Source organism: Tauraco erythrolophus, chromosome 10 (genome assembly GCF_009769465.1).
Source record: "Tauraco erythrolophus isolate bTauEry1 chromosome 10, bTauEry1.pri, whole genome shotgun sequence".
Classification (NCBI taxonomy): Eukaryota; Metazoa; Chordata; class Aves; order Musophagiformes; family Musophagidae; genus Tauraco; species Tauraco erythrolophus.
In genome coordinates, this window is record NC_141474.1 from 29391378 (window position 1) to 29405241 (window position 13864).

The 13864-nt window shown below is 41.2% G+C and overlaps 1 protein-coding gene across 1 annotated transcript in view; it reads right to left on the minus strand.

Annotated features, from left to right (window-relative positions):
* The window catches only part of LRP8 (LDL receptor related protein 8), a 195162-nt gene that overhangs the window by 62806 nt on the left and 118492 nt on the right, over positions 1 to 13864 (minus strand). Inside the window, exon 3 of the mRNA XM_086617939.1 lies at positions 12194 to 12316. Within this exon, the coding sequence (XP_086474065.1) occupies positions 12194 to 12316 (123 nt within the window). The remainder of the gene's footprint in view (positions 1 to 12193; positions 12317 to 13864) is intronic.

A 13864-nucleotide genomic window follows, 5' to 3' on the forward strand; every position in this document is an offset into this window, starting at 1 on the left:
AGCATTGCTGTTTCTTATAAATGAACACATTGTGCAAGCCGGGAAGAAACCATTGATTAAAATAATCGAAAGCCCTACTAAAAACTTAGACATGTTTTTCCTTTGTAAAAAAACAAAACACTGTATCTGACTGGTTGACAGATTTGAGTTACCTCTTCCAAAGCCCACTTTATTTTTTCTTCACAGATTATTTTAATTAAATCTATTATTACAGAGCAGGTTTTTTTTTATTTCACATAAGCTATATGAAAGCTTGGTGTACTCCAATAAATCTAGAAGATTAGAAAAATTTACCAATAGCTTTTTATCTTGATTTCCTCCCAGTCATTTTCAGCTGAAGCAACCTGTTGGATTAACATGCTATTTCCAAGCTTGTCAACAATCAAGCATTTTTGAAGTGAAACATCAGTAGTTGCACTTACAGGTACACCTGACAAGCAGAGCAGCTTTTCAGTTCCTGCTCTGAAAAGCTGGAATATCACTAAACACCCAGCCAGAGAAGTCAGAGTCACAGAGAGGTCCATAATTGCAGTTATCTACCATGTCAGGCTACTAATTGAATAGTCACCACCTTTTCCCCCAAACACCTGTCTTTTGTCAGAGGAGCAGGTGCTTTGCAGGTGATGCCAGCCCAGGACAGCCACATACGTACCAATATTTCAGGGAGATCGGGTCCAGTGCAGGCAGTGCCACTTCTCCAGATGCTCAAGAGTATAAGTGAGACTCGGGAGGAGGTTTGTGTACACGTGCACGTGTGCATGCTGGCTCCTTCCTTTCCTTCCTCACGGCTAATCAAGAAGCAATTCCGTACCCCGGGCGCTGGGAAGAAGGAACGCTCCCAGACTGCACGCTGGGCTCCATCGACAGCCTGCTGGTTACAAACAGCGATGAAAACACAGCCTCTTCAGAAGTCTCTCAACTGTGGCTAAGAGTCCAGCACACACCCGTGGGGCACTCCGAGCCTCTGTATCAGCAGCTGCTCTTTCATTTTCCCCTCTTCCCAGGCTCATTTTCTTTCTCTCGTTCACAGAGATTACTCTGATTCTAATCAAAACAGGGAGGAAAAAGCCCCACAGAACACTAGGGGGACAAAATTATACAAAAGATAAAGGAATTGAGTAGTGTTGAGACCATACTCATTTGTAAAAGAGATTATGGTCACAAAAGTGCTTCTCATCAATAGAGAAAATAAAGACACAAAAGGTCCCTAGATGAGCAAACATAAAAAAAGCTGCCAAGATGAGTGATAAAAATTATAGAAAGAAAAATTATACAGGTCTCCAGGAAACTGACAGAATTAATTGTAAAACAATTTTTCCTGCTACCTGAAGTCTGTATCTTTTTTTAAATCCAAATGAAAAGCTCACCTAAGTATGCTGCAACACTGCTGCTTCACTCCGTATCTGCCACTACAGTATATCCTCTCTGTTCTATCAAAGAATCGAGGATATCAAATAGCATCCAGGACTTTTTAAAAATTCATATTGTAGAGGAAAAATTGAGTGCAGTTATCACACTCCATGCTACGCCATCTCCAGCAGCCACAGCAGCTGAAAGGAAGCCATCCTGCACCATTGCTGGTAACATCTGCATGGCCACAAAGAAGCAATTGCTTCAAGAACCAAACTCACACCAAGTGAAGATGATGCTTTTTCACACTAAGGTGACAACTCTTCTGAGGTGTTAAAGGTATCAACCATGTAATTGCTGCTCAAAGGGAGGAAGAGAACTTGAATAACTTAGGGCAAGAATGGGATTCAGAAGATACACTAATTTATAATGTTCTTGCTCTTATATGTGTAAAAGAAAGTAAGTCTGAAAAGGCACCACTGCTATTAAATAATTGTGTTTCTTATCTTGGGAATGAACATTTCATCTCCTATATACATACAAAGAACCCCCCATCTGTTTTCTTTTTCAGAGAATGGAACAGGCAGCTTAGACGGCAATTTTAATTGAATGTGCTCAGGCTGTTGGCACAAGAATAGTGGTGAAGACCTGTGGCTGAGAAGAAAAGGCTTTCCCCTACCACCTACACTTTTACTTCATTACAAACATCCCTGCTGGTTCACACAACTCAGCTTCAAGTTTGACACTTGCAACATGTCTAGAGGCAGGAATTGAAGCAGAAACAAATTCTAGCAGAATTCAGTATGTTAATTGCTATTTCTCATTCACACTCCATATAGGGCCAACATACCTGCTGAAATGCTTGAATGGTGTACCACTATTTTTTGTGTTTGTGCATTGCTAAACACACCTGTAAAATTTTACCCATATAAATGCACACACAATGACTAGGAATGAAATTGCTGACTGTCAAACATGCTAGACATGCTTCTGTACAAAATGAGGGAGAAGCATGGTTATGTTTGTGTTAAAATGACTAGTGTTTGCAACCTCTATGCTAAAACAGAGAATCCACAGTCTTCATACAATAACTTGAGTCTTGTACAACAGTAGACTTAGAGAACTCAAATGACAAGGTAAGAGGACTACCCTAGCAGAATAAGCCAGAAAAACAGTGCAATAACTGGCATGAGTCCATTCATAAGAGAACGTGTAAGCGTGCGCAGTCTAACAAAGCTACTACTAAATCCTCTGTATTTTAATGCAAAGGATTCTTAACATGTTTTAATATCTTAGAATACAAGACAAAGCGTAAGCAGAAATCCCTCACTCCGAATATAGCCATGGAATACAGTGTCCCCAGAAAGGAGAGTTGAAGCTATTGCTAAAGCAAAGCCCCGATTAAGGCTCTCACAGCAGCTATGGAAGCTCACTGCATCCCACAAACGCACAGGGTGAAGATCCACACTATGTTCACACGTGCAGACAGTGCTGTCAGTGACCATGCCTCACCCCAGAGCACAAGCTGACTGGAAGCATTTCAGAGAATTAAAGATATCCAGCGTAAGGTTTAAATGACATAAATTATCTACCAAAGCACGCAGAGACTGCATATTAAACCAGTCTTAATCATTATCGTAATCCTCAAGGAAGTAGGATGGAGTATCACAAGACCCTTATTAAAACTGCAATTGATTTCAGTGGGAGTTTGTCCTGAACAAAAACACAGTCCTACAACTGTAGAAACAGAGAGAGGGGAAAAATGCCTACCAAAGAAAAGGTGGTGGAACTAGGAATCACAGCTTCAACATACAACTCACGACAATACTAAAACACTGAAGCTATTTAAATGTGAAAAATGTTAAAATAATGTCATTTGACAGTCACTTATTTTCCTCACACTACAATTCACCTGTTTAAGAAAGGAGGAAAGGTTTGCTTTCTCTGCTTCTTGCAGTGCAATACTGCTTTGCTCAGCAAAACATTTCCGTTTTCAAATTGTGTTTTGCCTTCAATTCCCAGAAATTATTTCCTTTTCACATCAGTCATAGTAAGTAAACTAACCGTGATCCTACTCCTCCCAATAAACAAGCAAAAAAAAAGAAATATAAAAATCAGGTAATCTGAATTTCAGAAAGTAAGCAGCAAGAGAATGACAAAACTGAAAGCACTAGGCAATGAAAAGCTGCTTGAGTATTTCTGAAAACCTCTTCAGTTTTACTAGTTCAATATTTACGGCCTGTTAAATAATTACACATACAAGAGCTTCACATGCTCAACTTTCATTTTCCTGCTATTCCCTCCTATTGAAATAACTGCGAGATTAATTATAGCCATAAAAAGGCAGCATCAAACTCTTTTATGACCATTCCTGTTTATGAACTGCATGAATGCACTAGACCAATAGGAAAAATATTTAAATGCCAACGTTTAAATCTTTGTAGCAGTCAACTAGCAAAAGCTCCAAGTCGACCTGAGGTACGGGAACACTGCAAATGCCAGAGCTTGCAATGCTGCATGAAAGAGACCTTCTCGCAAGGTAACATGGCTTAAGAAAAGAACAATAAAAACACCAAAAAAGACCTGATGGGTATTTTCTGTTGGTTTTCCTACTGGACTCTGCTCCCTGAAAAGGTCACTTCTGCGATATAAACTCTAACCACCTTCCTTTAAAGGAAAAACACATTTTGGTTTGAACAGGTGTTACTTAAAAACTTTTTAGCACTGGTAGAATTGGAACACAATCATGACGTATCCTGAATTCATTTACATCTCTAGGTAAGTAAAATGCCAAGATCACCAAAGCCATGTAATCATCAGAAAGCTGATGTAATTCACTGCCCAGGAGCCATAGGTAAAGTTATCCCACTACTAGGGATAAACAGCTAGGCTTTGAGTTCGCTGAAATTCCTTTGATGTGAAAGGATAATTTCATGCTTCACAAAAAGGGACAGGACGCAGGAAAAACTGTAATTGGTTCCTTACCCTGCCAAAGACTGCTTGAGTTAGTCCCTACGTTTTTGTGTCCTTTGGGATATTGAGGTCAATTAGGGGTTGCTCCAACAAGGACACACCTGGAGGCATTCAAAGCACTTACAGTGGTTAAGGGAACCAGAGGCACTTGGGAAGCAAGTATACGCTGGCTGAGATAGGAGGATGAAATCAGGAGTAAAGGTACATTTGTGAGAATTTGAAGAGTCATACACACTTAGGATAAAAAGGATTTTAAAAATCTGCACTGAACTATAAGCCACGACCTGCAGGGAACTAATAGTCTGCTAACAGGTCTCAACAAGTCTCATGCATCTGTGGTGTAATGTTAAACATTTCCATAGAAAGGAGTTTTCAAGAGTCTGGAACCCTCTACTAAGGAGACCTGGAAGATAAGTAGCAAAGGCATAAAAATGAATTAATTTTTAAGTTATATTTTGGATGTGGTAAAGCTTTGACAGGGGTGAGTGAACGATGCAAAACCTGTATCCTGGTTGTAGCATTGTGTCATTTCCAACTATCTGACAAAATAACCTGAAATGAGAGACTGCATACAAGGCAAGGCTGAGGGAACAGCATTTGCTCAGCCGTCAGAAGAGAAGGCTAAAGGAAGGTTTTATTGCTGCCTTCAACTACAAAATGGGAGGGATTAGGGAAGACGGAGCCAGAGTGTTCTCAGAGGTGCATACTGATAGGATGGGAGGCAACAGACACATCCTGCAACAAGGAAATTCTAGTGAGATATTGGAATTATTTTTTTTTTCATTAATAAAGGTCATCAAACATGAGGACAGGGGTCCACTTTGAGCAGGGGATTGGACGAGATGATCACCAGAGGTCCCTTCTATCTTAAATTATTCCATGACTTAATGGAGAGATGATCATGGGGTGTTTTAATTTTATTCTGTCTCAATAAATTTGATCACCTTGATAAATCAAAGCTTTCATCATTAGCCCTACAAAGCAGTTTGGGCATCTGGAAAATGAGACTGCTTCTTTTGTGCCTTGTCACTGGGAGGATCCTGTAGATCTAGAACTGTTCCCACATCCCGTACCTTGTCCTGTATTTATTTTACAGATGCAGTGGAAATCTGGGATGTGGTCCTTAGCAGTGCTCCCAATGGCCCACTGAAGACAGTGACGGGGGTACAATTGCAGGGGGACAGGGACAAGACTATCGAAGCTGCTGTCTTTTATGCTGGCAATAGCCAGTTAGTGTAGTGGTAGTGTTGTTAAAATGCACATGTGTACATCTGACATCATCACCAATTTATTCAATTCCCTGAATGATCTCTAACAAATTAATCCAACAGAACCTCTGCTCTACACCTCTCTGTTGGAGCACCTCTCCTATGAAGACAGGATGAGCAAGTTGGGGTTGTTCAGCCTGGAGAAGAGACAAGGCTCTGGGATGATCTTATTGCAGCCTTCCAGTACCTAAAGGAAGCCTACAGGAAAGCTGGAGAGGGACTTTTTACAAGGGTGTGTAGTGACTGGACAAAGGCCAATGGCTTTAAATTGAAAGAGGGGAAATTTTGATTAAAGAAAAATTTTTTACAGTGAGGGTGATGAAGCACCGGAACAGGTTGCCCAGAGACGTTGCCCCATCCCTGGTGGTATTCAACGCCAGGTTGGATGAGGCTTTGAGCAACCTGGTGTAGTGGAGGCAACCCTGTGGCAAGGGGGTTGGAACTAGATGATCTTTAAGGTCCCTTCCAACCCTAAGCATTCTATGATTCCATAAATGGTCTTTTAATTTACATGTTCCACTGCATTTATAATCTCCCGCATCTTATCACATATATACAAACAGAGTTGTTCTTAATGTTAGAGGAAAAAAGAATAAGAAAAAAATCCTCTCCATTACTGCCCCAGGTGCTAGAACCTGATATCTGGCTGTGCCTGGCTGATTTGGCCTAGTTTTTTTTCTTTTGCTACTTGAAGTTCAATGGCCCAGTGTATGTGATGCCCTGAATGAGACAGTCCACGCTTCCCCAGGATAAATTCTCCAAGGGCAAGGAACAGCTTATTAAGTCACTTTCCACAAAAGAGCAGTAATGTCACCAAACTCACTCAGTCATGCAGGAGATCTAGATCAAAGAAGAACAGTAGAGACACAATACCCTTTGGGGTGAATGGGGAGCTAGAAGAGGGCTGTGCATTGCGGGGTAAGCAATGCCATCAGCACCACCACCAATTACAGAATTTTGCATTTGGACAACTCAATAGAAAATGAGGACAGAACTCATCACCACTGTGAGAGATCAGCATACACAGCAGCAGCACACAAAGTACCTAAGACCATGGAAAATACCCATTAAAAATATAACTGTCAAGTTTGGGTAGAACTGTCTGAATGACTCGTGACATGTACTTCAAAATAAAAAGGGCTGCATGAACTGTTACTGTATTTCAAACCAACATTCAGGGCTTGATCTTATATTCCATTTCCATTTAAAAAAATATATTTCTAGGACTGCTGCTTATTAAACCTGCCCTACTAAATCATTCCCCTATTAAATGCAATATGAATTCAAGTCTCTCCTCTTTTTCTTCCTTATAACCCTCTACTATACCTTTCTGTATAATAATTTCTGCTCCTAACTAGGCAAACGTTACATATCTGATAAAGAAGTAAGTGGTGAGTTTATGCTGCCTGCATTCCTCGATCTCATTATATATACACAATGTCCTAAGGCAAGAGTTTGCCAGCTTAGATTTTCACTTGCTGTATCCTTTTAATTTGTGTTCCCATCAGTGCTGTTACTGTTTGTTAGCATTGTTTTTATTTTTTGCTAGATATTTTTTTTATTTAAGTCACTGGTTAAATAATCAAAATACTTCAAAGAGAAATTTAAAATTTGTTTCTTGTAAGAAAGCAGAATGATTCAGTACCTGTGCTGGAGCAGCATTAGGTGGATAACATTAATTTTGCTGGAGGTTTCTGTTAGGTTAGCAAGAAAAATTACTTCCCTTCCCCCTCTCTTAGCTTCAAGAAACTGGATAGAAAAATAGTGAGGAATCTTTTCATATGCATAAGCAAAGCCTGTGTATATCAGCAGCAGCTGTACCACAGCTCCAGGAAGTCACACAGAGCTGCTTTTACTAAGAGCAATGAAAAATAAGTCCAAGGCTCTGGCCATGGTGGGGTCTCCAATGGGAGAGTACATGTAGGCTACAAAAGATCTCCCTGTCGTTGGCAGAGACATGCAGCAATCAACTGTAAGATGCTCAGCCTTCGAGACTACTCTGAGGTCAAAAATATTTTCTGCATCTCAAAACAGCTACTGGTGAGGTATGTGGGAGTCGCAGGCGTCGGGCTGACAGAGGCACTAACTCTACTCCCACTGCTTCCAGATACTCTGCTATCCTTTTTAACGATTTGTGGGGAGCTCCTTGCATACTAACGAGCTGGCATGAGGAAGATGAAATCCATTATCATTTCAGAGCACCTTCCAACGACGGCAGTTTTGCACTCACTCTAGGCTCTCCCTCACAGCAGGCAGGGAGAAGCAGCAATGGCTGATGTCAAACAGGAGGACAAGCCTGCTCCTCCCCTGGGCTATTTTCTTGGAACATATCCTGCAAGGCCAAAGTGGTTCATTTGCTTTATGTACAAGCAGCCAACCCTTCCTGAACAGAGACGTAGTTCAGGCAATCGCTGAATCTAAAAAGGTTTTGTCAAGGAAGACGAGCCTGGAAGTTGGCATGCCCAAGTACTAACTCTTTCCCTTCCTCACCAGGAGCACTGCTGCAGCACAGCTGAATGGTGCTTCTTTGTTCCCTCTCACCCACCATCCCATTTATTTTCATTTAATAAGTATGTTTCTCAAAATCACTTTCTTCTATTCAATATTGAATTCCTCCTCCCTCTCCTCAATCAACACAACTTCTCAAATTGTGAAATCGGTCCCTTCTGTCCCTTGCGGATAGCATTAATTTCTGAGTTTACATGGTTTTGCTTCTCTTGATTCAGAGGCTTGTTCTGCTTCCGCAGAGAAACAAAAAAGTAAAACAACATACATCTCCTCTCCAGAGTGACGATATTTCTAATAATGACTTCAGAGAGCACAGATCCAGCCCACAAGATTCCCCTGAAATAAATCAGCTCACAGAAAAGGGGGACACATTTCTTTGAAACCTTAATATAAATTAAATGAGACAAAATAAATTCACCAGTCAGATAATAGTACTGAAAAACTGACAGATGGCAGAACACTACGTTTTAGTGGCAACACTCACATGTCACATGAATAATTCACTTGGACAAACCTATGGATGTGAGAGTATGTTTAGGTTAAGGATCTGGCTTGAAGAAAAATGAAGAAATGTAAGGAGTTTCTTATTCATAATGACCCATTTCAAACCAAAAGCCTGGAAAATCATCTTCTCCAAAATCAGCCCATGCTAGAAAATAACTAACCTTCAACTAGCACCAAAACCCATGACAGGGAGGAGTCCTACAGATGTCATCAGCTGAAAATTCAATGGGACTCAGAAAGATATCCTTACACCTACCACTCCCAGCTACATTCATTGGCTTGAAGAAAAAACAGTTTAAAAAAAACCCCAACTGCATGGATAGCAGAAAAGGCCCTAGATATCACACATGCAACAGAAGTTGGACCAGCTGTGATGCCCTCTTACCTATCTGACATAAGACGGGTCATGCTGCCCTCAAGACCAGTGGATGGGTGACATCCCTAGAGAGGATATTGTGAGGTACAAAGCTGAGCAACTTCAGTGATCTGGGAATCAGAAAAAGTGAAGCACTGTTTTGGTTTTCAGCGAGCTGATCTAGGGGAAAAAAAAAACCACTCCCAAAACCCCACAAACTGTTACCTTTAACCAAGCATTAGAGATGGGCACACAACATTCCTAACTACCAACCAGAGAGCACAAAACGTATTTAAAAAACACACCACAAAAGCATACAAAAAATAAAAAGCCATTTAGCAGGTGGCTAAATGCTGAGAGGAACTGCCTTGTTTTCATCACATTGTAAGCTGCAAATACTCCTAAAATGCAACAGTCAGCGTTATCAACCCTCTTAACTTCCCCACCTCGAATGGACTATGGACAATGTCCCAGTGTTGCATTAATCGAGGAATAACCCTAGATCCTGTCAGAAGCGCTGGCAATTATGTGGCCTGTCTGAAAGCAACTGATTTTATAAAGCAGTTTGATCTTGCCAGAGGTGAGAAATCTCCATTTCCCAACGTGCCCCTTCCCTAGGGAAATTCCACAGTGCAGACTCCTCCAAAGGGCTGTGCTGCATCTCTAAAGAGGAAAACGAGACAGTCAGAGGGGTCTGTAGCCATTCCCCAGCCACAGGGAGAAAGTTCAGCCTTGCTTCCATCAGGAAGAGAAAATGGCTGTAGAGAGAGACATAGGAACGTCCAGCTATACATTTTGCCCCTCTCTACATTTTCCATCTGTCATTACAGCCTCTTCTTTGCCCTTAAATAACATTTACACGCACAAAGAGGTAGGCCTTTTATGTTATGAGTACAAATCAAAAGCAAAGCCTAGCACTCCCGTTTTTTTTTGTTAGTTCATTGCTGTCTTGACCAGTGGTGGTAGGAAGACCTGAGAATATGTCAATCAGCCCCAGAATCAGCACTGTGCTTACGCGTTACCAGGTCGATCCTGTCTCCTCACAGAGCAGATCGGATCAGCCTTTGCGATGACACATACTTTGACAAGGATACAAAGCATCCGGAAAGAATGTCCTTACTGTGCAAATTAATGCCTATAGCTATCAACAGTCTCAGGATTAAAACTGCTTGATCTTCATCTGATTAAGTGCGAACTTCGGATCTGAATAATCCCATAAAACAAGGAAAGTTCCAAGTTGTAGTTGCAGACATTTTTAAGATTCCAAGGCAAGCTTTTAACTGGTACAGACAGAAACGTTGGCTTCTCTTGTGAGCTAGTCACAAGTCAGAAAAGGGCTTGTATCCAGTATCCTGTGAACGCTGAGACACAAGTTCGTGCATCCATCACACAAAATTCGATCTATTTTGGCTAAAACTCGTAACAAAACCTAAATATCTTAAGGCAAAGCACGGTAAATCTCCTTGATACAGCTATGAACAAATAAAACATGGCACAGTTATATGCCGCAGTCTTTGGACTAGGTTCCAAAGCCCTTGTATTTAAAAAACAAATTAAGGGTTGGTCCATACAGGTACTGCCAGTTTCACAAGGAATTCCCGATTCACCCATTAGGCCTATACTACAGAATGGGAACAAAGTGTCGTAGTGACACTGGCCCACTCCCATTAGCACCAGGGAGACATTCAAGCGTTGTCTATTTTTCTGAATAGAATCACCACCACAGACACGCAGACTTCAGTCTCTTCGAAGGTTTCAAGCAAAAGAATCACACAAAACTGAACAAATTCCTTTCCTCTCAGGATGGCAGTCCCATGCTGTAACAATCAGAGGCTCAGGTCAAGTCTCTTTAGATATTTAAGTTTTAAGGTTGATTTCTCCAGAGGATGAACACAAGTGGGGGGAAAAGGGAAAGTAAAATGGCTAGAAAAGGAATGGTAGATGATTAAGAGAAATTATCAGGGATCTTACTGCTGAACAGTCCAGGCTAAAGCCTCTAATAAGAGATTTACAAACAGTCTGCAGGGAATGGAGCTGCTTCGTTATTCAGCTCCCCTCCAGACAATCAGGTAGTGGAAGCAGCATTACTAAGATAGTTTTTGACTGAGGAGGATGCAGTGAGAAAGACCAACACATACAATACATTAATATGTTAATGCAGTTACCAAAGTAATTTTTTCTGTAGCCTGTATATGGCTGCAAAAATTATTCCATTCATTTTACACAGGAGAAGCACATTCATCTTTCTTAATTAGGGAGAAAGCAGAACTGGTACTAGGCTTAAAAATAAAAGTATAGTTAATTTTGAAGTCCTCTATGTGCCCCATTTTGTTGAAATCCAATAAAATTCCTCCAACACTGCTTCTGACTCATGGAAATAGATTTGTGAAGTACATGACTGGCAATTCAATATACTGGCTTGTACTAGCTTCTTGGTCTGTCCAAGAACAACTCTGCAGACATAAGTAAGCACACAAATAGAAGGCTACATATTAGTTAATGTTTTCACTAAAATATCCCTGAGATTCCCTTCAACTCAACATCAGAGAACCCTTCACAGTTCTAGAACAATGGAGTGCAAATGGACCTCCTCAGAAACTCAAAAAAACAAAGGTAAATGCACCACACTAAAATCAAGCATGCCCTTTCACTGACTGTATCAGTGGGTTTTAGAAGTGCTACCCTGCAGTTAACATCTGCCATACTTACTTCCAGCTTTAGTTATTTTACATTGCTCATCTTTCATCTGCTACCTTTTTCTTCATTTGTTCTCAACAGCAAAAAAAAAATAAAATTGAGCAATACTCTAACATTGCAAAGTTCCTTTGTAATGAGGGAAGCGCTGTCTGCAGTGATGACAAATGGCAAAATGCTGCAGATCGGAGTTTCCAAAAGGCCTGACACCAGGTGAATGTGAATCTTCGTGCACTGCTGCTGACCCTGAGCCCTACAACCAGATTAACTGTAACAGAGCTAGAGATGTTTCCCATTCCGTTACGGACAGAAATACACACCAGATAGTGCTGCCTGTATCATGGTCTGGAAAACTGGTATATCTGAAAGTTCGGAAACAATCTGATTTGAATGACCTGAATCTTCTGTGTCTTAAATTTCTGTTCTAACAGAAGCAAAAGCTGACAGATCATCCTGCAAGTGTTGGGAACGAGATCTCAAATTTCTCCACACTTTGATAAGACAACATGTCTAAAAAACATCTCTTTTCTGTGTTACTCACTGCATGCTGCTTCTGATTCATCTGACCCATCAGGACATTCTTCTTCACCATCACATTTCCACCTGGCTGGGATGCAGTGGCCATTGTCACAAGTGAAATCCGACTCAGCACAAGTTTTCTTTGCTGCAAGAAGGAAAGAAAAAAGTACTGGGCATGAATGTAAGTAGCACAGACGACCTCCATTGCATTCAGTCCCACTAAGGATGATAAGGATTGCCCTGCATTGAGACAATTCATTTCACATTCAACATTGCTTCTTCATGACAGACGCAAACAGGTACCAAAGACGGGTGTTTCTTCTCTCTAGAACTCTTATCTCTCCACTATTTAACAGCGATCCCCTCTTCTATGTCTTTTTCCAGACATTCAAAAAGCAGGCATGTTCTTTTCAAAATAATTACCTAGGGCGTTTATTACAAAAAGCTGCTGGCTACATGGAATTGAAAGCGTGCTGCATGATTTACAGAGAGGTAAGACAAACAATTCTCAGCTTTGGAGTACTAAAATCTAAGTCATAATGTTTTTATCTCTGCAATCTATTCATGGCTTTTTTAATACATCCATCATCATAGTAGATGATCATAAAGTACTCCTCCAAACACTAGAAATCATTTCATTAAATGTCAACTACCCTGCACAATTTGCTTTGGTTGCATGCATCTAGGGCTTGAAAAAGATGCAAGTCATGAACCTGAGCAATTAATCAGTCTATTCCTACGTGCTCCTGGCGCAGCACCACCAGTGCCCTGTAATACAAACCAGCATCTTCCCACTGCAGCAGCAAGTCATCTACAGATATCTGGCCCCTTCAGCCCACAGGCTCGGTGTCAATGTGATCACTCGTCACTCACTGCTTTTGCAATGGTGACATTAGTAGCTTTTCTGCTGGCCTGGACAGCCATGCTATGAGAGTCATGAGCAGTGGCTCAGGCCCAGCATTACTACCCTTGAAGTGCAAGACTTTAGGGCTAACTGGTATCCACCCTTGCCAGGGATCAATTTACATAGGAAGTGGTGGTGGGTAGAAGATTTTTTTCTTCCCTTTGCAAAGCTGCTCACGACCTAATAGGATCACAGGAAAATACAGGTAGTAGAGGACCTCAGGAGGTCATCAAGCCCAACCTCCTGCTCAGGACAAGGTCAGCTCTGAGGTCAGACCAGGTTACTCTGGGCTTTATCCAGTCTGGTCTTAAAAACCCTCAAGATGGAGACAGCGCAACCTCCCTTGGTAATCTGTTCCACTGCTCAGCTGCCCTCATGGGGAGATTTGAGCTTGATAGCTATTCCCTGATATACGTCACGTGCACACATCATTGCTACATCGATATTGCTTTCAGCAAACATTTTCGAAGCGTTAAACAAAATAAATATGCGTCCAGGGTTTGATTTTCTTTTTCCTTTCTTTTTCATGAGCTGCTGTGAGGGAGGGAATCATGTTAAATATTGGTCATGTGTCCACACAGGAAACAAGGAGCATTATTGTGCGAGGTGCTGGAGAGGTCTACAAGGCAGAAATCAAGTACTCATTTTCTAATACACAAAATATGCAGCTTCCCTGCACAGGCATCCAGCAGGAAAACATTGCAAAGCATCACTAAGCAGCTGTACAATCTCTCAGGACACACTTTATTAAAAGAACATACATTTACTCCCCTTCTGTTGCTAAATGAG